This window comes from Hipposideros armiger, unplaced genomic scaffold, assembly GCF_001890085.2.
Source record: "Hipposideros armiger isolate ML-2016 unplaced genomic scaffold, ASM189008v1 scaffold_28, whole genome shotgun sequence".
In the NCBI taxonomy this organism is placed as follows: Eukaryota; Metazoa; Chordata; class Mammalia; order Chiroptera; family Hipposideridae; genus Hipposideros; species Hipposideros armiger.
The window spans coordinates 320,111-342,871 of record NW_017731378.1 but is presented as its reverse complement, the minus strand read 5'-3'; the positions used below and the strand labels follow the sequence as shown (position 1 = coordinate 342,871).

At 47.8% G+C, this 22,761-nt stretch overlaps 1 protein-coding gene across 6 annotated transcripts; it reads left to right on the top strand.

The window, feature by feature from the left end:
• Nucleotides 1-11,813: 11,813 nt before the first annotated feature.
• On the top strand, nt 11,814-22,700 carry AVPI1 (arginine vasopressin induced 1). 6 transcript variants are annotated; one of them, XM_019636554.1, is made up of 5 exons: nt 11,814-14,553; nt 15,678-15,877; nt 19,835-20,131; nt 20,596-20,754; nt 21,236-22,699. In XM_019636554.1, exons 3-5 carry the CDS (start codon nt 19,845-19,847, stop codon nt 21,393-21,395), a joined length of 606 nt encoding a protein of 201 aa, XP_019492099.1. In that variant the 5' UTR covers nt 11,814-14,553; nt 15,678-15,877; nt 19,835-19,844; the 3' UTR covers nt 21,396-22,699. The 6 variants fall into 6 exon arrangements, with proteins under 6 accessions (XP_019492099.1, XP_019492102.1, XP_019492103.1 ...); XM_019636555.1 differs by lacking the exon at nt 15,678-15,877 and having other exon boundaries at nt 13,326-14,193; nt 14,298-14,553; nt 21,236-22,698; XM_019636556.1 differs by lacking the exon at nt 15,678-15,877 and having other exon boundaries at nt 13,326-14,201; nt 14,298-14,553; nt 21,236-22,698.
• The last annotated feature ends 61 nt before the right edge of the window (nt 22,701-22,761 follow it).

The window sequence follows — 22,761 nt, the reverse complement described above, 5'->3', positions numbered from 1 at the left end:
CCCACCCCCCGCTTCCCCCCGAGCCAGCCGCGGGACTTCCGCTCTATCCGGCTTGAGTGAAGTTGGCCACATCTGGGGCCACCCTGCTCGCCCTGCCTCCCTGGCTCCGATCCAGCCTTGGAGGGGAAAGCTGTCTTCCGGAGCGTTCTTCCAGTGTCTGGCTGGGCGCCGTTCTTTCTCCTTTCTCCTGTTAAGTGCCCATCGGGGCCTCCCGGCTCTGCCTTGGCGCCTTGGCCTGGAGGAGAGCAGTGCTGGTCTTCAATAGACATCCATTCTCACCTGAACATCTGGAGTATCCTGCCAGTGCCCATCTCAAACTTAATCCTGTCCAAAGCTGGGCTCAGATTTGTCTCAGCCGTCCGAGTTCTCCGTGTGAAAGAAAGGGACCATCACCCACCAGAGGCCCCACTGCGCCTCCCACACGCCACAAACCAAAGCCCTACCAGTCTAATCACTTTTTTCCAACCTTCCTTGCCACGGAGTCTTGCCTAGATTAAAAATATGCTACCCAACACAGCCAAGGACACAAACAGGCCTAAGAGACAGCAAAGCCCATGTGCTTAATTATTAGGCAAAACGGCCTGTAATGGAGGCTTAATGATGCTTCGCATTATTGTTATTGTGCTTTACATGTTTTGTCATTTGAGTCTCAAAACAACCCAGGCCAGGCGATATATACAATTATTTTCCTCGTTTACCGAGGAGGGAAATGAAGCCTAGAGGGGTTAGGACTAGGAAGCTGGTCATTGCAGCTGGTCTCTCTTCTTTCTCCTGATCCAACCTATGTGTGCTGTGGAATCTTTGTAAAACACAGACCTGGTTGTTTATTACACTGCTTCCCCCACTGACCACAGGATAGGGGTCTATCTCTTCTATCGGCATATTTCACAATCTGGCCTCAACTGACTTCTGATTTCCTGATTTTCCACTTCCTTTCTTTACCTGTCCTTCCACTCAGCATGCCAACCTCACCAAACCTCTGAAGTTTCCCAAATAAGCTTGGAATGCCCTTCATTCCCAGACTCCACTTAGCTGGCACACTGCTACTCATCTTTCAATGCCCAGTGTAAATGATCCTCCCTTTGGTTCAGCCTCCCAGACTTGATTGCTGGCTCTTCTAGGCCCCTACTTAAAGCATCCCTCTGCAGTAGTTCTGAGTCTGCTACATCTGAACCATTGGTTATCACACCTTACTCATCTTTGCCTGTGCCTGGCACATAGGAGACTTAGTCAATGTCACTGGAGTGGATGCAGAAACAGCAGTGAACCTGAGAGGGCTCTCTTACCCTAAGGGCTGTGCATGCACCAAAGCCGCAGCTAATCCTATTCTGCAGAACTAGTCCATCATCTAGTCATGAGATGAGTCCATGACCCCTGGCCTGGCTGAGCAGTTCCATCTTCCAGCAGCCTGGCGCCCCTTGGAGGAGAAAAACTGTGTGGCTTCTCAGGGGGCTAATGCCTCGCACTGCCAACACAGCCCCTGCCCGAGCAATCTCTGGATGCATATTTTAAATAAACAGATGGTGATGTATAACACTCATATCTGAGTAAGACAGCATGGTATAAAGGATCTGGTTGCAGGCGCTGGAGGCACACTGCCTAGCTATGCATCACTGCTTCATCACTCCCTAGTGCTGGAACCTCAGTTTCCTCATCTGTGAAATCCTTCCATTCAGCAAATGGCTACTAAGCACCTATTAAGTGCTAGGCTCTGTTTTAGGTGTTAAGGATACATAATATATATATGTGATCATTATGAACTGAATGCTTACTATACAGTAGGCACTATGATGAGCCTTTTATACTCATTGTTCTGCCTAATCCTTACACCAAGTCTATAAAATAACTGCTGTTAGCAGTTATTGATTCGCTGATGGAGAAACCAAGGTTTGGAGGGTTAAGGAAGTTGACCATGTTCACAGCTGATGGTGACAGTTTAAATAGGAGCCTCGGTGTGGCTGACTCTAGGTCCACATTCAAAGTGCTTTTACATACTTTCCTATATTTTTTTCTCAGCTGCTCTCACAGGGACTTACTTGCAAGGCTATGTGATTTGCCCAAAGAAACAACCAGCAAGTGTCAATGTGGGGATTCAAACCTAGGTCTTCTGATTCCAATATTGGAGCTTTTCCTTCGCCGTCACTTAGCAACCCTTGGAGGGACATCCTCAGTGCCCTCCAGTGCCAATCTTGAGAAAGGCTGGGCTAGGACAGGCAGCTGCGGGCTGAATCTGGGTGCTGGACTGATGACAGCGGCTTATGCTACACAAACTATTACTGTGAGTGGGGAACCTAACCGAATAAACATTTCGAGGGAGATGAGAATCCTTCTCTCTTCTAAAAAAGGCATCTGGAGATTTGAGGGTGGAGCGCCACCTGGTGGGCACAAACCTTCAGCCTCACCAGCCAAGTCCTGTTCCTTACAAGGAAGTCAATACAGTGGCTTTGGGGAGATATTTTTAGCCTCTGGAATCCTGAAGACATTCCAAGAGGCGGTCTAGCAGGCTCTCTGCACAAGTGTAACCATGCACAAAGATCTTGATTGTTCCAACTCAACAAATATGGTCTAAGCACCTCCTGGATGCAAACAATCTGGGCTTGGAATGCAGGAAGAGGACTAACTCCTAACCTCAAAGTGTTTGCACTTCACTGGTAGGGGAGGGACAGTTGTAGACACAAAAGAGAGGGATAGATGAGAATTATAAGGAAAACACAAGAGGGGAGGAGAGAGTATGTGTGATGGCAGAGCTGGGGAAAGCTGCAAGAACGAAGTGTCATTTGAGAATGGATAGAATTTTGCCAAGCACAGAGGGGAGATGGGCATTGTTGGGTAGGGCGGCTACCACCATGGGTTCTGAGCATCCCTGGATGTTATCACTGGGTATGCCAAAAATGCAAGGCCATGACTGCGTCTTCCCCAGTGGTTTCTGAGTACTGTGCTTGCAGCCAACGACTTTGAGGGATGAAGGAACATCTTCTACCAGACAAAGAGCAAGCGTGCTTATTGCTTACTATAAAAGTGGTTTTGGTAAGAGGGGACAATGGTGGGTTTCCCAAGCTGGGTGCTTCTCTGCTATAATGCAAACGCCCTGTGTGTAACACCCATCCACCTGGGCCCTTTTGTGTTGCTCCCATGAAACTTAAGAACAAGGGAAAGAGATGTAATAATGATGCTTACTCTGCTTGCTGTGCCAAGAGGGGGAAGTCCTTTCTTTGTCTCTGGCTTAGAAATCCGGTCTTTTGCCAGCATTTATGAAAAAACAGCAGGCTAGCTTATTAGCTTGTTCCACGCAGAAGAAGCAGTGTGAGCAAAAGCAGAGCCTAGGTTGTTCAGAGAACAAGGAGCAGTGATTCTTGATGAATACTTTAAGTTCCAATGTCATGACTTTCAATATGCCCAGAGGGGAAGGGAACTTGTAACAAGGAGGAACACGTGTCCACCCTGAGATCCCATGATCATCTCTTACTGTCCAGTCAATTTTGTTCTATTTGTCCCTGAGCAACTATAAACATACTGCATAGACTCAATCACATTGGTTTAACACCTGTTATGTGCCAGGCCCTGAGCTGGCACTTGACACAAATCAGCTAACAGCAAAGGCAAAATGCAGAGTGAGAAAGATGGGTGCCTTGACCTGTAGAATCATGCCTTGAATCTCATTGTTAAATTACTAAATAACTATTTCCTGAACACTTACTATGTACCTGGCACTACTATGTGCCTATAATTCTGTGCCTGAGCTGGAAGAGGCCTTAAAAGATCATTTGCTCCAGGCTTCTCATTTTTTTAGAGGGATTCACAGAGGCCCAGAAAAGGTAAGTGACTTGTTCCAGGTCACACAGCTTGTTGAGAATGTCAGTGCCTAATTATAGTTTAGGTCTCCTCAGTCCAGTGCTCACTCTGTGACAGCATCGGGACAGCTCCCATGTAGGAAGTTCCCTGCAGCTACAGGGCAAGGAGCTCTGTGAGCCAGGCCAGCACATGTGCTCTCATTTGTGGGCCAAGTGACCCATACTTCCAGGCCTGTCACCTGCAGGCCTGTTCCCAAGTTGGATCCCACCAGGCTGTGGGAACAGGGGCGCCTGGGGTGGAGGGTGGTATTCCCTCTGGGTGGAGTTGGGTGGCTCTTGAGCTTGTGAATTCAGCCCCCAAGGAGTAGCTGGCCTTTCCTGGGTCTGTGAGGCAGCCTGGACTCTGAGCATCTTTGGGCAGAAGCAGAGCAAGTGTTCACCGGCTGGCTTGGGAAAGCGGTGAAGGCATTCGATTCTGTCAAAGCTCAGCCTTCATTCCCCAGGGGAAACTGGCCAGGACCCGATCAGGAGCCACAGGTGCCCCCCGAGGCTTATCTTTGTGGGAAGCCACCCAGCATGCTGGCTGGCCACGCTGGGTCCTTAAGGCTAAGTGACTATGGGTGACCAAGGTAGGTGCCCTTGAGACCATGGCATTCAGAGGCTGCCCATGAAGTGCTCAAGATTACCTCCTGCTGGGATCTGTGATAGGGATGTGCAGACCCCAGCAGAGGGGGGAAGAAGGGGCCTCACCTGTGAAGATGGACAGACACCCCAAATCAATCACCACTCTGCCAGTCAGCCTTGGATAAAAGTGGCAGTGGCTCAACAGTAATAACCAACATTTGCAGAGCACTCACCAAGTTCCAGGTGCCACGCCAGGTACTTTCCACTGTTGTTTCATTGACTTCCCACAATAGCCTTGTGAAGTAGGGGCTATTAAAAGCACCTCCACTCTAAAATGAAAAAAATCTGAGACACAGGGAAGTAATGTGACTTCTCTAATGTCACATAGCTAGTAGAGAACAGAATTCAAATATTTGATTTCCAAGTCCAGGCTTTTAATCACTGCGTATATCTGGGACTTCAGCTTTGGTATGGGAGGAGACAAGATACCAGAGGACTGCCCCTGAGTGGCAACAAAGAGAATGGTCCCAATTTTGTGGAGATGGTCAGCAGGTAGGGGGCCAGGCAAGAGGCCAAGAGACTGGGTGTGGTTGCTACAGGCCCCAAGATCAGGACAGCCTGAGTGCATATACTGTTTCCATTGCGCACTCTGCTATGCGGGGGGGCGGGCCCCAGGAAAGATTTATCCTCCTAACTGCCCACCCCACCCATAGCTGGAGATTTAAAGCAGGAAAAGTGGACCACCAAGGGCTGAGCTGGAGCCCAGATGATGCTCTATGCTGGGCGTTTAGCCTGCATTACATCCTTAGCCCTTGCAACAACCTTGTGTGATAGGTAATTCATTATCTTCACTTGACAGTTGAGGAAAAGGATTCAGACAGATTAAGTAGGAACTAAATTTAGATTTTCAGACCACTAGACACATCACAGCTGCCTTAGATTCTGCTTTAACTGTGAACTTTCCCCTTAAGTGCAGTCTCATAATACTCTTCACAAGACATTAGCTGCTCAAGCCACATGGCAAAAGCACAGGAGATCTCCCCTCCACCACCACTTGAATTTCCTACCTCCCATTACCACTGGGGCCTCTTAAAGATGCGGTGAATCATGGAGATTTTTTTTCCCTATGATTTTCTCTCTGCTGCCAAGAAACCTCCCCTCCCCAACCTAGACAGGTGAAGTAGGACACTGCTGCCATGGCCCAAACAGATCAAAGATCACAGTAGCCACTAGAGACCCAAGAGGACTTGCCCTGGCCTATCCAAAGATGCCAAAATGCCAACATCATGGCATTCAGGGATCAAGAGAAGCAACAAGAATCTTCAGTGGAGCTGAAATGCTTTGGGGGGCCTGCCTCTCCCGTGGCAGCCTTCTCCCCAACCCGCAGCCCCTGTGAGGGCGGCGGCTCTAGACAGAGATAGTATATTTATACTATAAGGCCCTGCTCCTAACTTACTCTACTGCTGACCCAAGCTAGGCCTATCAGATTCTTTCTCCTGGAATTTGGCTGAATGGCCATTGCTGAAGGGAGCTAGTGCTGGGGTAACCAAAGCCAGTGCATTAGGCAGATTTGTGGGGAGTAGAAATTCTGAGTAGGCAGAGAAAGTTGGTCTGTGGAGAAGAGAAAGGGACAGAGTAGAAGCAGCAGGAGACAGAAGTAGACAGAGGAATATGGTCTGCAGGGAAGAGTCAGGGTTCTCCAGAGAAGCAGATATATTTATTATAAGAAATTGGTTCATGCAATTAAGGAGGCTGACAAGTCCCAAGATCTGTAGTCAGCAGGCTAGAGACTCAGGAGAGCTGATGGTGTTGTCTAGTTTGAAGGCTGCAGGCTCAAGACCTAGAAAGAGCTGATGTCCAGTTTGAATCCAAAGGCAGGAAAAAAATCCCCAATGTCCCAGCTCAAACAGCCATGCAGGAGGGGTTTCCTCTTACTCATGGGAGAATCAACCTTTTTGTTCTATTCAGGTCTTCAACTGATTGGATGAGGCCCACCCACATTAGGGAGGGCAATCTGCTTTATTCATTCTGCCAATTCAGATGTTAATCTAACCTAAAAACACCTTCACAGACACACTCAGATTAATGTTTAACCACATATCTTGGCAAGCTGTGGCCCAGTCAAGTGGATACATAAAATTAACCATCATAGGCAGTTATGCAGAGACAAGAGATGATAAGAACTGCCTATGACTTGCTCCAGGTTGTTCAGCTGGACTTCATTTCTGTGAACTCACTGTTTATTTACAGTAACCCCTCTCTCTACTTCTTTATTTGAGCTAACTTAAACAGATTTCTGTTTCTTATAACAGCACTGCAATGAAGCAAGTGTAGGGTTTGGAGCCTAACAGCTGGGGTCTGAATTCTAGTTTAACTCTGTGGGGTTTTTTTGTTGTTGTTTGATTGTTTTTTAAATGGCTGCAAATTCTTTGACTCTCCTTACAACAAGAGATCAGGTCTATGTTCCCTGCCCTTGAATCTGGGCATGTTGTGAGATGATGGTAACTATCAGAAAGGCAAAAACAACACTGTATAACGTCTAAGTTCTGCACTGTTCACTAGAACTCACACTTGTAGCCCGGAGACACCATGGAAGTAGTCTGGCTACTCTGTGGCTACTTTGCTCCAGGTCACATTGAGAAGCCACCGAAGCACTCCAGCTAGCATTTCTAGCCTTCATGTTTTTTCCAGACTAGGCACCAGGCATATCAGAAATGAGCTTTCAAATGATTCCAATCCCCAGCTGTCATGTTAACCTCAGTGTTCAAGTCTTCCAGCTGAAGTCCTGACATTGTGGAGCAGAGACAAGCTGCTCACTGCTATTTGAATTCCTGTTGTATCAGTCATGTTTTTCATTCTCTGTATTTTATGATGTTTTGACATCTTAGGGCCTTGAAGATCCAGAGAGGGACTGCCCCTCCTAGAGATAGTAAATAACTTGCTGGTGAGCACATTTTTGACATGCAAACCAACAAATCCTGAGCCCACACTCTGAAATGCACTCCAGTGGTTTTTACCCTCCAGGAGGCAATAGTCCTCCGCCTTAATCATCCCAGGGCCAGGTACCAGACAACTAGAATCTCTGTGTCCCAGTCTGCTGGAATTATTCAAACTGGCCAATCCTAAACCTGCCTAGCCTGCTTACTTTGCCTGGCCTGTTCCTTCTCACAAAAACTACAAGAAACACTCATGCCTGTGCTGTCTCTTGCTTCTGCCTCCGGACTGACCCTGGTGCTTCCCCATTGCAGCCCTGCACAGTCTGTCATGGCTCCTCCTCTTGGGAACTGTGAGTAACAAATTATCTTTTCAATAGTGGTTATCTCCTGATCTGTTGGCCTCACTGTTCCTGAATAAAACCAAAACCCCAAGTACATTTAAAATCCTGACCCACAGAATTTGTGAGCATAATGAAATGGTTGTTTTATGCTGCTAAGTTTTGGGCTAGATTGTTATGTAGCAGTTATAACTGGAACACATATGATATCCTGCCAGTTTCTTAACCTCAGCTTCTTCATTGGTATAATGAGATTCATAGCAATGGCACTATCTCAGGGGACTAAGGCTGGATTAAATGAGATGCAAAATGCTTAGAGCTCAATGTGTATTAGCTTATTATCAATATTGTTTTCTAAAAGAGCTTTGGCACCCGGCTCACTGGTTCTCACTGCATCCTTGGCTTGCAAGACAAAAACCTGCTCTCACTTGAGGTTCTTCCTTTTTCACCATCCTACGAGTCTTGCCATTCTCATCGTATCAGTCAGAATCCAATCAGACGACAGAAACCACATAGGAATTCGCACAGAGAAACTTCAATATAAAAATTATTGGGCCGGCCGAGTTGCTCAGCTGGTTAAGAGCTTGCTTGGGAGCACCAGCTCTGAGCAGCAGGGCTGTGGTTCGGATCCCACATTGAGGGCCAGTGACGCTTGCCCTCTACAGCTAAGATGATGAACAACAGCTCAACCTGGAGCTGGGCTGCCGTGAGTCATGGCGTAGGCTGCAGCGGGGCTGCAGCGGGGCTGCAGTGGGCTGCCGCGAGCTACGTGAGTGGCTGGCAGCCAGCGTGAGCGGCCAGCAGCCGGTGCGAGCTGCTGGGAGTCGCTGTGAGCGGCTCACCAATGACCGGCGACCGATTGCCTCACCCTGGAAGAGCGCAATGATCATACCAACATGGGCCAGTGAAGCGACTTCCTCCACAACTAGACTGAAGAACAAAAACAGCAATTTGTCTACCTGTCTGTTCCCCTTCCCCAATTCCCCAATACTATTCCCCTCCCCCCAATTCCCCAATAAAATCTTAAAAAAAAATTATTTACTATAACAGGGGTTAGAGTGCTGAGAGTTTGGGTAATAAGAAGTTAAAGAGAACTCTAAAGAATACAGGAAAAGAAGATATAAGGGGCAGCCACTATCCCTAGGGCTGAGAAAGACCCCCAAGAAGAGCTTTCTTCTCTCCCCGCCCCTGCCCTCTAGGGTCAGGATTCAGACCTCGTTAGAGGATGTGGCTGTGGCTCACCAGATGGCAAAGAAGTCACTCAGGTGCTGTGCTGGTAGAACTTGCTGGAAATCAGCCATCTGGGTGCTGGGGGCAACTGTTTTCAGAGAGCTACTGCACGCACCTCAAAGCTTATTGCAAAGCCACCCAGGAAGGTGCCAAGGGAAGCTGCTGGCTGCCATGTGCTGTAGGACTCAGGTGCTCGAGAAGCCACCTGTACTGCAGGAGCCTGGCGCCTGGGAAGCCACATGTGCTCTGGGAGTGGGCACTGGAGATGCTTCCCAAAATAAAGGAGTCTGGTGACACAACCAGAACCAAAGGGAGCCACTCCTACCTCCTATAGTGTCTTACTAGCTCCATCTACTGACAAAGCTGAGCATTGCGCCAGCTGGAAAAGAAATCTACAAAACGGCACCTCATCCAGTATCAAAGAGATCACTGGCACAGTCCACCCCTTAGGAGACTCAGTTTCCATATGCAACCTTCTATATACACTTGGACTGCCATACAACAAGAAAACAAGTCCACATTTCCACCTAATGAGATACAGCTATCATTTTTAGAAGTGAAGTTCTCACCCTCTCCAAAAGGAGGAGATACACAGCCCCAACAATCTATACTAAATACTTCTCAGATTGTGTCCTAGTCCCAAGGAATATACTGTTACCTTAAAGGCTGAATTGTAACATTAACTTCCAACAACTTACATATACAACAAAAATAGGAAGAGAGAGAGAGGGGGAAAAAAAAGGTCAGTATGTACAAAAAATGCCATAGAAACATGACAAACAGAGAGAAAATATGCAAAACTACTACAGTTCTTGTTTTTGTAATTGGCCACAAAGCTGTTTTAGTAGTCACTAATGGTTTTCTAACTGCCTCATCACTTCCACAATTCATTAGTTGGCATTCTACTATAAGGAAGGCCTTTCTCGTCTCCTCTGTTGACTTATTTATTCATTTGTATTATTATGGACTTACGTGTTATTTTACTAATTGGGTTATAATCTGTTACTGTTATATTTTATTTTGATGCTCTGCAGTTAGCTAGCTAATGGGAACCCTTATAAATGGATTCCTAGTCCTTCTGACACGTCTGAATTTTTCTTTGAGTACCTCCTTGTTGTCTGGCACAAGATGTTCTAGGATCATCTTGAACTTTCTCAGCCCCAGTGGTAGAATCAATAATTTCTCCAAGGAGCCATGGATCCTTTTATGAAGAATGGTATTGAGAAGTCAACATCTGGGTGTCACATGCGCTTATTTCCATTGGAGTGTTATTACTGTTAGGCTCTCTCAGCAGAAACGGCTGGGGAATGTGTGTTTGTGTGTGTTCATGTGTATACATACACATGTATACATGTACACATACACATATATAACATATGCATACATTTATGGCTAGATTTATTTCTATATCCAGTTATCCATATATTAAAAACCATGACTTCATAATTGCTATGGACTGAATTGTGTCTTCCCAAAATTCATATGTTGAAGCTGTAACCTCTAATGTGTATGTTTTTGGAGTAAGGAAGTAATTAAGGTAAATGAGAGTGTCCATAAGAGCGGAGCCTTGATTCCATAGGAATCATGTCCTTATAAGAAGAAACACAGAGAGCTTGCTCTTTCTCTCTCCACTATGTGAGGACACAGCTGTCTGCAAGCCAGGAAGACAGCTCTCACCAGAAACCAAATCGGCTGACACCTTTTTCTTGGACTTTCCAGCCTCCAGAGCTGTGAGAAAGTAGACTGCTGTTGTTAAGCCACCCACTGTGGCATTTTGTTATGGAAGCCTGAGGAGACTAATATAATAACGGCCTTTAATTCTAATCTACATGAATGGTATTTTTGTTTGTTTGTTTTAGTGTTTCTATAATGTACCATTTGCCTATAGGACCTTGCTATTTTTGGCCTGTTCTGGTTCTAAGTTCAGAGAAGAGGGCTGTAGTAAGTTGTCTTATGTAATGTCCTAAGCAGAAGGGCACATTTGTTTAAAAGTTTAGAATGACCAGGATCACTTATCAAGAAAAACAGAGCTGACTCAAAAGTCAAACTGTTGGGTGGCCGGTTGGCTCAGTTGGTTAGAGTACGATGCTCGAAACACCAAGGTTGCTGGTTCGATTCCCACATGGAGCAGTAAACTGTGCCCTCCACAACTAGATTGAAGACAAAGACTTGACTTGGAGCTGATGGGTCCTGGAAAAACACACTGTTCCCCAATAAAATTTTTTTTAAAAAGTCATACAGTTTGTTGTTTGTCAGTAAAGTGTGAAAGTCTCAGCCCCACTGGGGGACCATTTGTAACTTAACTGCAGGATAGAAAGGGAAAGAGTGGAAACCTGGCTTAGCGCCTGTATATTAAGTGCTGTGCCTCTAGCACCTCATTTCATTCTCACAGTAACAGAGAGGTGAATGTCATTATTCCCATTTTATAGATGAGAAAATACAGAGACAGAGAGGTTAAGTCATTTGCCTAAGGTTGAATAGCTAGAACCCCTTTCCTAGACTTGACTCCTCTAAAAACCAGCACCTAGCTGAGCCATATTGGAGCCTGGGACAAAAGGAAAAATGTGTACCCCTATATACACTTATCAAGATATCCTTTATATTTTGAACTAAAAAGAGAATAAAATCTCTAAAATCAAAAATCATAACCATATATAAAGCCTTGTGCTACCCAATCTGTTCCCATACTATTGTCAATCCTCATAAAGCCAATTGGCAGGGGACGCAATGGTGACCTGCCTGGGAACCGTGGGCTGACTGGAAATGACTATTCCTATTGCAAAATTATACAGGGTCATAAAACAAACAGCCTCTTTATTTTAAATGTTGATGTGTTGTTCACTGTGGATGTTTTGCATTAATTTTGATTTTTAAAAATACTGCATTAAAATTTATCTTGATCACTGAGTTTTTTGGTGCCCCACCCTTAAATATTGCACCCAAGTTGTGTTTTTCACTCGCCTCACCGTAACCTGATTTCTGGTAAAACCAAGTCTTCGCCTGAATTACTTCAGGGCTCCATTCCCCAGAGTTGACCTTCTCTAGACAGGGCCCTGTTCGGGGAGGGGGTGTGGATCCCAGACTCCCCACTCCTGCATGGCTCACACAACTGTGGAACTGACCCATTTTCTCATCAGAAATATTGAATCATAAAGCTATAACAACAGAGATGGTTCCATTGTGTGGTAAGCACATGGTCACATGCCTACAAACATGTTTGGAGACATCAGATATTCTCCACCCAGACTTAATTACATATGACCCAGAAGCTACAAGTTCCCGATTCCTACCCTGGTATGCTCATCTGAACTCATGGCATCAGAATCCCTAGGCTCTCCAAGCACTGACATGCCAAGAGTTTGGCCTTCCTGTTGCTAAGAATGGGGTCAAGGGAGTTTCTAGTTCAGAAGCCCAGCCTCCAGGTTTAGGAGTCTGCCCGGTACCGTCCTTAGCGGAGCAGTTGACTGAAAGGCTTCGCAAGCAATACTTTCTATTGGAGATGAACATTGCTGATTTTTGTTCTTTTCAATATTTTCCCCAGGGCTTCAGGAAAAGCAAAAAGGACCCGCCATTCAAATCCTTTTAACTACAACTAAGCACTTGCTGATGTTGTTTTTGTGCAGGACAGAGAGGAACTGGAGACCAAGGGATGAAGAAGAACAGCTCCCTAACATCCCTTCCACCTTGCTAAAGGGGTCCACAAAGCCTGGCGTGCTGGCTCTTACCCTTTCCCCCTTGGAACTTTTACAGGAGAGAAATCAAGTTACTGCAGTTAGTTCCGTAGTGAAAAAGAAGTCAGGGAAACCTCGCTGCCTATTCCTGGGCACCCTTTCCAACCATTTGTGAACCAGTGCACAAAAAAAACCCCTCTTCTTCCAAGGAAGTAAACAAGCGTTTATCAATATCAAGACCCGTACTGGACACCCTGCATCCACTCCTAACCCCTCCAATCCAAGTTCCAAGCTCCAACCAAAGTGGCCTTCTGAAAACACAAAGTTGTCATGAGGATGAGATGAGCTAGTATTTGTAAAGTACTGACTGGCATTACTGGCACATAGTAGGTGCTACACCATGTTTAGTAAATAAATGCATATAATGCTGTTCCTCTCTGAGGATCTACAGAAGTAATGGCAACTTCTCCGCTGCCAGCCTCTCCCTTCTGCTTCCCCACTGCTCTCTCCCTTGCTAGACTTACTCCAGGCTTCATTTCAAGTCCTCCTGAGTCAAGCTACCTCGCGGCCTTAGCACATGCCCGTCTCTCGTCCTTAAACACTCTTCGCAGGCCCTCTCATGTGAAAACTTCAGCTCCTTCATATCTCATGAATGTTACTTCTGCCTGCCCGGACCTCCCCGAGGGAGCTTAGGTTCCTCTATTTTACTCTCTTACAGCCATGTTTATCACAATTGTAACCACAACTAAATGTTTTAGGCTTTTTAATGTCTGCTTCCCTTACTAGGCTGTAAATTTCCCCAGGGGAAAGGACTTACAGGTGTCTCCTGTTAACTTCCTGTCAAGAAGCTCCGACAAGGTGAGTCCCTAACGGACCATTGTAGAATGAATGAAGAAAACCTCTTTTATACTGTCTTATTTAGGTAACAGGCCCAAGGCTGCACCCCTGATTCAAGATTTGAACTCACAACATGCTGGTCTTGAAGCCCAAGGTCCGACTACCACACTGACTGTCCCCTCCTCTCCCTCAAAGCTGGAGCCAGAACATACGTGGTCTGGGAGATGAGTTTAAGGAGCTGCAGGTCTATTTGATGAGGGACACACGCTGCAAAGAACTCAGCGCCGTGCGCCCTGGCCTCCGGCCCAGGGGAAGGTGCAATCATCACGTGTACGCTGCAGGGCCAGCAGGCGCCGCACCCCAGGGCAGGAATGCGGCCCCGCCCCGCTCCTTTGCCAGCAAAACCGCGCTCTCCCGGGGACTGACGTCAATGAAGGGGCTCCTCCCGGCCAGACGCGAGGGTGGAGGGGGAGAAGGGAAGGAACCCGGGCGGACACTCCCCTCGCTGCTGCCCCGCCGCTGATTGGGCCGGGGAATCTTCGCACTCGGGTTTCGAGGCCTGCGGAGGGAAGGAGGCGGGGCCAGAACACGCCCCTCGCTCCTCTGCGGTCGCTGATTGGCCTACGGAGTCTCCGCGTTCGCTTTTGGAAGGTTTTCTCTGGAGCTCACGCTAAGGATCGGCTGAGGATTGGCTGTTCCTGGGCTGTGGAGCGCTTTCTCTGGGGAACCACGGTTGTGACCGAGGTGGCCCGCCTCGGGCAGCCAGGTACGCAGGTCCGTGACCCGGCCCGCGCTGCGTTGGGAGCGGGCGGGAGGACGAGCCGTCAGAGCCCGGATGCCGCCGGGACCCTAAACCCTAGATCCATCTAGGGCCGGTTGTGAGAAGCGCCACGTCTGAGCCCCGGGGGCTGACCTGTGCTGGGGATGTTGCCGTGTGACCTCGGCCAGGATTCCCGTCCCAAGCTGTCGTCCTGTGGGTGAACGCCGGCTGGTTCTTGTGAGCACCTTCGCGGCAGAAACCCAGAGCTGCGCCGGCCCTTTCGAAAGGCCAGGCAGGGGTTGGAGTGGGCGCATCTTTGCTTGCCCCATCCCGATTTGAGGTCTGTCGGCGCTGCCCGTCAGTGTGGTGAGTAATCTCGAACTCCTCTCGGGGCCGCGGAGTGCGGAGGGCACAGACGCTGGCTTGCCATCCTCGCGCCTTCTAAAGCGAGCAGAAGCAGGTAGCAGGCTCCGCGAGGCTTCACAGCCTCCTGGGTCTTTTTCTCTGAAGACCTCGGCAGCCATCTGGCGGGAACAAAAATAACAGTGGTTGAGAGTATGGGTGCTGAGGTCAGACTACCTGGGTTCATATCCCAGCCTTATCACCTACTATCTGTGTGACTTTGGGCAAGTTACTTAACCTTCCTGGGCTTGGCTTTTTCATCTGTAAAATGGGGGTGGCGGTAGTGCCTTCTCATAGGCGTGTCGTGAGAGTTCAGGAGATCACCTGTCTGAAAGTGCTATTCGGCATTTGACTTAGAGCAAGGTGCCTCAATGGCAGCTATCATTTAAGAGTCCACAAATGACTCCTTTTCCCTTTACTCGCTTCTCCCAAGAGTGAAGGCCCCTTTTGAGGGAGTTTCATGATAGTGGTGAAGATGAAAATGACAATGATTCTATCTATTTAACCAGGGGGTGGTTCAACAGCCTTTCCCGTACTTCATTCACTCATGAAATAATGTACTGAGATGGATGCTTACGCATACTCTTATCTCCCTTACCCCCTACGGGTTATTTATTTTCACCATTTTGATGATGAGCAAACTGAGGCAGGGGAAAGCTGGGGCTTGCCAAGGTCACCCCATTATCAGTGACACAAACACAGCCAGAATTCAGGGCTCTTTAAACCTTAAAAAGAGTTATTTCTAGACCTAGTAGGAATTTTTTCCAGGTTATATCTGAGAATTGGTCTGGGGGAAGGGTGTGGGGGAAGGGCCCACCCAGTTCCTTTCTCCACCTTCCAGGACACGGATTTGGAGGCCAACGTTTGTCCAGTCCTCTCAGGCACGCCTGGCTGAGGCTAGGCCCTTCCGGGTGGGGGGCCCACACAGAGGTTTGGACTGGGCCTCCCACTTGAGGATCCACAGATTTTGGCTGCTGTCCAGTGGCATGTCTGTGCAGGGAAGCAGGCCAGGGCCACAAGTGTTGATTTGGGCTGTGGGCCAGAGCCTGCAGTTCCTTTTCTAAGAGGCCCTTGGTCTCTGATTACAGATTATTACCACCACCATGGTTATCCGAAGGAGGGGAGCTGAGGAGCCAGTTGCCGCCTACCTCACACAAGTGTATTCTGCCTCTCTTGGTTACTTGCACCTCCGAGACCATGGTGGACATGTGTGTCCGAACTGAGCTTCATACATTACAAAGAATGCTCAGTTGTGCACAATATTAATATATTGCAAATGCATTGCATGGTGAGTCACTTTTTAAAATATATATCTTTTTTCGAGCCCCACAGTTCATTTATTGCCTGTTTCAAAACAAGTTGAACTTTGTCACTTTCAACATTTGGTATTTACTTTGGGGATTCATTTTTAACCTAGTTTGTGTCAAATTGAAGTATTTTGCAATTAGTCTTTAGTCATCTGCTCACAGACCCATGCTTATCTTTTATGTCAGCTCTGAAATGAAAGATTCATTTGTAATCTTTTAATAGCACTGTGGTTTCATTTTCCAGTTTAAAAAGTACCATTGTTCAAGTATACACTGACTTTCCTGGATTCAGGTTTTCTCCAGGAAACGAGAGGGAAAGTAACTATTGAACACACTGAATGAGACAGGAAAAGTCTTCTAAGTGTTCTGATTCAGTTTACCTAAAGTTTACAATCTAATCCTACCTGATACGCACTGATTTTTATTCCTAGCCTCACTCTGCTGTCTGACTCTCAGGATGGGAGGCCGAGTGTAGACTGAGGGGCCTCAAAATCTGGAGGTGCCAACCCCTCCCCTCCTTCGCCTCCCCGCCAAGTTCATGGAGGGTATGGGTGAGACTGGAGTTCCAGATGATTTCTCCCAGATGATTTCTCATTAGTGCATTTGTAACGTACCTGTCACCCCGAGGCTGGAGGTAGGGCCTTGCAGGGCCTTGCAGCCGTGGCAGAGGTGGATGTCAGGCTCCAAGCCATTTCCTCCCTGAGGCAGCTGCTGCTATTTGATCCTGTTGCCATTCTCTCTGAGGGGAGGGTGAGATTGCCTGAGTCTGAGAGAAGTGACGTGACACCTTCTCTCACCACCCAGACACTCCTAGGCCGTAACCAGCATAGGTCACTAGAGTGCTTTAGAGCAGTGAGTTTTCTGTCTATTAGACCCTAACCCCACAGCCCACAGCAGCAGAACAGTGTATGGCCTCCATGGAAGACTGAGAAGAGGAGCTACTAGTTGGGGAGTTTTCTGGCATCTAATTAGCCAGACCTGTCCACACAAGTTGCTCCTAGGCCCTGGCAGACAAGCAAACCCACCTCTGCTTCCGTACAGACCTAACTTCATAATGGAATCATTGATTCTCAACATTGACACATGCCCTCAGAGACTGTCGCATCAATCTGTTCTTCTTGCAGATATGAGGGAAGCAGGCATGTGAAGTGCCTGAGGCCACTCAGCCACTGAGTGGCAGAACTGGGGCTCGAACCCCATCCTCTGATTCATAAGCCACTGCTCTGTGCCCTGGACTGGGTTGCAGTTCCAGTTTTCTTTTGTGGAAGCGGGGAGATCTTCCTCTTCAGAGTGCCATGGGTTCAAGGCTGGGGCAGCCGGTCACCTAGTGAACAGCCCTGACGTCAAAGAAAAGCTTAAAATAAATGCCACATCCCATCCCTGCCAACCAGCAACTGGCTTAAAAGGGGGAAAAAGAACATGTAAAAATGCTCATTATAAAAATGCCAACGTAACAGAATCATGTAAATAAAAGCATTACTGGTTTCCTATCCCTGCCTCAAGGGTGGTCTAGTCAGTGTTCCTCCTTTCCACTGGCGTGTTTCCCTCTATGTGAATTAGGTAGGAATACGAATAATGAAGCACTTCTCACAGAAATGACGGGAAGAAATGTGCTTTGAGTTGGTTCTGGCCTTGGTTGAGACACTGGTGCTTATATGTCTCTCTCAGCTTCCCTTTGTTCTGCTGTGAACTCGGGTGACGATAACAGTGCCTGGTCCCTAGAATTGTTTTGAGAATGAAATGGTATCATGCATATTGCCTGATTAACAGAATAATTGCCCCATAGTTAGCTTTGATTTCTCTGTCAGCCTAAAAGTGTTACTTGGTGACTGTTTTTTGGTCACAGTATATTTATATCATCCAGTTCTGGGGGGTTAATTACTACACATATTAGGTTTTAACTGGATTCCCATAATAGTGCCTAAGGAGAAGAGGTTTTAAAATTCCCGTTTTCCAGATAAAAAGCACAATTTTTATGCAGTTAATTTATCTGAAAGTCTTCTGCAGGTTTAATTATTAAATCTTTTGAAAAGAGAGTGGGGTTCTTCTGATAGGCCTAGAAAGTGGGGCAGGGGAGTGTGGAAATTACTGGAATTAGGAGGGAAGGCCAGGGCAAGGGAAGGACAGTCACATTTGGGGAGTCTGAACAGGATGAAGAGAGGGCTTACTCGCCAGAGAACAAAACAAAGGTGAGAGAGGAAGGGTTACTTCTGCAAGTGGGCTGAGGATAGGAAACCGGTAATGCTTTAATTTACATGATTCTGTTACATTGGCATTTTTATAATGAGCATGTACATTTTTCTTTTTCCCCTTTTTAAGCTGGTTGCTGGTTGGCAGATCTCTCTGTAGCTCGCTGTGGAATGAGGTCTGACTTAGCAACCAGGTCTTCCCCGCCAGGTCAGGACTGTGAGGAGCAAGGCCAGGCCCTCAGCTGGCTCAGGCCAGACTGCTTGGAGGAAAGGAGGGTCCACTTCACACCCAAGTGCAAATGTCAAGGCGGCCAAAAAGAGGGGCATTTGCATTTATTTAGCACTTACTGGGTACCTGGCACCATACCAGACTCATTTAATCCTTACAACAATCCTGAGAAGTGCTCATTAGCTCCATTTGACAGTTAAGCAGACTGGCCCAGGGAGGTTGACCAACTTGCCTCATGTCACACCAGGCAGGTGGCAGAGCTGGGATGCAAACCCAGTTCTGTGTAATGCCTAAGTCCTTGGTCTTTCTTGTCTCCAGTCTGTTTTCCAATCCCATGGTTTTTTCAGGTTGTGCCAGAGACCAGGATAAACTGGATGAGCCTCTTATGCCTTTATTATTCAAAGTGAGCTGTGTAGAGCTGAGGGAGATGATTTAATTTTCATTTCCTAGATACGGTGGGAGGAACATTGACATGAGCCTTTTATTGAATTTTCTTATAAGTTTCAGCCTCTTCCTAGATACTGTATTTTAACCCTGTAGCCTCTTCTACCCCTTTCTCTTTGTGGGCCTTTGGACTGTAGTTCAATCTGATTGGTCTATTTCCTACTGTTTGCTAAATTATATGCACTTGGTTCATCCCCAAGGTCTTGAAAATAGGAGGTGGGATGACTCTTGTCAATTTTATAGATAGAAAAGAAGAATAGTGGAACATCGAGCTCTGTTCTTAATGCTTCGTGTGTCTTCACTCAGTCCTCACAGCAACCCTGTGACATAGGTACTAGTACAGCTGATTGAGTTGACCCAGGAAGCAGCTGGGGCGTGGAGGGTCACCAGTCCGTAAGTGGTGGAGGTGACTAGAAGTGGAATTCCAGCCCAGGTAGCCCAGCTCCACAACCCCTCTCTTCCTCTTGTGCTGCAGCACCTGGGCCTCAGCATCAGAGATCTGGATTCTGTTGCTCCGTTTCCTCATCTGTGAAGTGAGGAGGATGAAAGTGCCTACTTCATAGGGCTGCTGTGTTCACCTTTCAACGATGTTAGGTGAATACAGGTCTTACAGCGGTGCCTGACACATGATAACTGCTCAGCACATTTCAGCTGCTGCTGCTTGAGCTACCATTAGGATCTGGGTATCCTGGGGACTGCCTGGACTTTGAAGCCAAACAGACCTGGGTTCTACTTCTGGCTCTGCACTCACACAGGGCTTTGTGACTGCGGGAAAGTCATTTAACATCTGAGTCACATTTCTTCATCTGTAAAGTGGGGGTAGACAATTCTTACCTCACAGGTTTCTGTGACTCTTAAGTAACACATGTGTCAGACACAAGCACTCTGTAATAAAAGTTTGGCTATCATTATTTCTCCAAGGTGCCCTGGGAAATTAGAGTGATGTTAAGATAAGACTTACTATACTTTGGCTCCTGGAAAATAGAACCACCGGAAGTACTTGAATTAGTCAGAGCCCCCAGGTTTGGGAAGGGCCTGCTGAGCTGCTAATGTGCCTCCATGCTTTCCTTCCTCAGAGCACCCGGGATGGGCACCCCAGCCTCTGTGGTGAGTGAGCCACCCCCTTGGCAGGCCCCGACAGAGGCCCGGGGCCGCAAGCAGGCCTCGGCCAACATCTTCCAGGACGCCGAGCTGCTGCAGATCCAGGGCCTGTTTCAGCGCAGTGGGGACCAGCTGGCTGAGGAACGGGCGCAGATCATCTGGGAGTGTGCAGGGGACCACCGCGTGGCAGAGGCCTTGAGGAGGCTGCGCAGGAAGAGGCCGCCAAGGCAGAAACCCCTGGGCCACTCGCTGCACCACTGCAGCCGGCTCAGGTAGGTACCGGAGGGCTGGAGGGCTGAGGGAGGGAAAGCACTAATGATGCCCATTCCACCCTTTCCTGGCCGTGGGATCTGGAGCTACTGACCTGCCCTCATTGTAAAGTGCCTACCATTGGGGTTGTCCTAAGGTCTACACAGTGCCAACCAAAAGTCGCTGTTACTATTGGACTCATATATGACCCTGTGAACTCCCAGGGAAAGGGGTGCCTGGGTCCTATCAGTGCCACCTCATGTCACAGTAATTCTCAACTAGGGGGGAGGGCTATTGTTTAGAAGGAAAAAAAAATCCTGTGTACCTATTATTGAACGTGTAACATTCAAAAGCCAGCCTGATGAAGCTCTTGGCTGTGGGATTATAGAGAATATAGCATAGCAAAGTACTGTAGAGGTACAGAAAGTTACAAATTGTTGGGAAACTTTACCTTAAACTTTCTCTAGTCATCTTCCTCTTTGCTTAGGTCACTGCCAGCCCAGGAACAGGGAGCCCCCAAAGATAGAGCTGAACCACACGGCCTAACCAACCAGTACGTGTATACTCTGGGCTCCATTCCTCTGCTGCCTTCTCCGGGGCCCACAATCAGAACATCAGACCTGAACAGGCCTTCCGACATCATCAGGTCCATATTAACTCCAATTGATTAGTAATCCCTACTTAACACCTTGCTAAGGATACTTGGTTCCTCCAGTCTCATAATTAATCATGACTGATTAGTGATGTCTGCCATGAGTATAGGATGAAGAAATGTTGAGTGTTGCACACCCTGATCTAGTCCAACTCTCTTTACAAAAGAGAAATCTGAAAGCTTTGCCATGGGGCCAGCCGAGTGGCTCAGTTGGTTAAGAGCTCGCTCAAGAGTTTGAGCTCTGAGCAACAGCGGTTCGAGTCCAGCCCGAGCTGAGCAGCCAAAAAAAAAAAAAAAAAAAAAAAAAAAGTAATTGAAAGCTTTGCCTTGTCACGTAGCTCTCCGTGGGCAGAGACCACAGCCCTTGTCTCGTTCCGTCCCAATAGTATGTTTTAGTAGTTCACATGACCAAAACCTCAGTCCCCACTCTGACCTTCCTATTGATGTTGGCCTATTACACACTTGTTCCCTGCAGAGCGCCAGAGCCCCGCACTCCACTCGTCGACCCACAGAGCAGTGCCACTGAGATGGCTTCTGGCGATCAGTATCTGAACTCTAGGAGGACAAGTGCCAGGATCCGCCGGAACTGGCGGAAGTCAGGCCCCACAAGCTACCTCCATCAGATCAGACACTGATCCAGGGAATGGGCTGGGAATAGCAGAATCTTCCCCAGGAATCACAGGGACTTTTGCCAAAGAGGCGAAGAAGGAAGAGTGACTTGAGGCAGACAGCCCCACACGCTGCTACTGGCCTGCTCAATTCAGAAAAGGACCGGAGGTGTCCACTGAGCTCTAGTTATGTGGGACCCATTCCTCACAAGGAGAAACAGCGACCGTCTCGCCTCGACCCTTCCCCACCTAACACTATACCTGGGCTGCATGATATTCCCCTGGGAGTCAAGTGAGCATCACACCACTCCTGCTACTAACCCTCCTGCTACTACGACCCACGGCCCCGCAGCCTGTCCCACACCCCTGCCCCTGTCAAGCCACACAAGGAAATTGTGGCTTAAGTGGCAAAATAAAAAAAAAAATTTGCATCAAGAACTGTGTGAGTCCATCACAGAAGGGGAGAATCCCAAAATGGATGCTCTGGAGCCAGGCGGGTAAGAGTTTGGGCTCATTTCAGGGAAGAGGTGTGTGTTCCCAGGAAGGAGAAAATAGGGCTGGCCTCCTTTGCTTATTCACTGCCACCCCCTAGGGCCCAGGCCAAAGCCTTTTCCAGAGGCTGTCAGATGGGGAGATGGGAGCATCTCTGTGGGCAGTCCTGAGCCACAGGAACGGAGAGGGTTCTTGGCCCCTGGCCATCTCTACAAGAGGGAAGGCTATTATGGTCAGCCCTACAGAGTGGGCAGTGAGCCTGCAGTCACAGTCGTGGGTGCCAGCTCCTCAGCTGGCTTCTTCGTTCCCATGGGCCAACCATCCATAAGTGGGTCAACAGCTGGACCAATCATTCTTGAGCCTCCTGCATTATCTGGGGTTTCCATAGCCTGAAAACCCCGAGGGGAGGATTTTTTATTACTATTCTGACTTTGCCTCAAAAGAAACATACCATGTGCTCATTCACATTCAGCTCCCCTCCCACCCATCCTAGTTGCTTGATTATCATCCATCACTAAAAGGAACCGGAGTTCAAAGTGCTCCAAGCGGGTGGTGATGCACACAGAGCAGAGCTGCCCTCTCACAGCCAAGAGAAGCCGGTCCATATTCCTTATCCCAAACCCTGGGGGCTAGATGATTGGAATTCAGAATTGTTTTGGCTTTCAGGAAGTAGTCAGCGCAGATCCTGTATAATCCCTAGTGGGGGAACATCTCATAACAAAACATTAATATTTCTGCAACAAATATTCACACTAAGAGGGATATATATGATGGTTACGAATAGCTTCATATCAGTGGGGGCTCGGGTCAGTTTTGATGTCAAATGTTTTCATAAAAATATTCGTGGTTTTCAGAGAATTAGAACTTTGGAAATGAGGACCTATATTTCCCCTACTAGAGG

What these genes read in the sequence shown, in the direction of transcription:
- AVPI1 (XM_019636557.1), top strand. Translation starts at nt 19,845, where the DNA reads ATGGGCACCCCAGCCTCTGTGGTGAGTGAGCCACCCCCTTGGCAGGCC. An exon ending in CACCACTGCAGCCGGCTCAG is followed by an intron (nt 20,132 to 20,595) that starts GTAGGTACCGGA and finishes CTCTTTGCTTAG; the next exon opens with GTCACTGCCAGCCCAGGAAC. An exon ending in AGGCCTTCCGACATCATCAG is followed by an intron (nt 20,755 to 21,235) that starts GTCCATATTAAC and finishes TGTTCCCTGCAG; the next exon opens with AGCGCCAGAGCCCCGCACTC.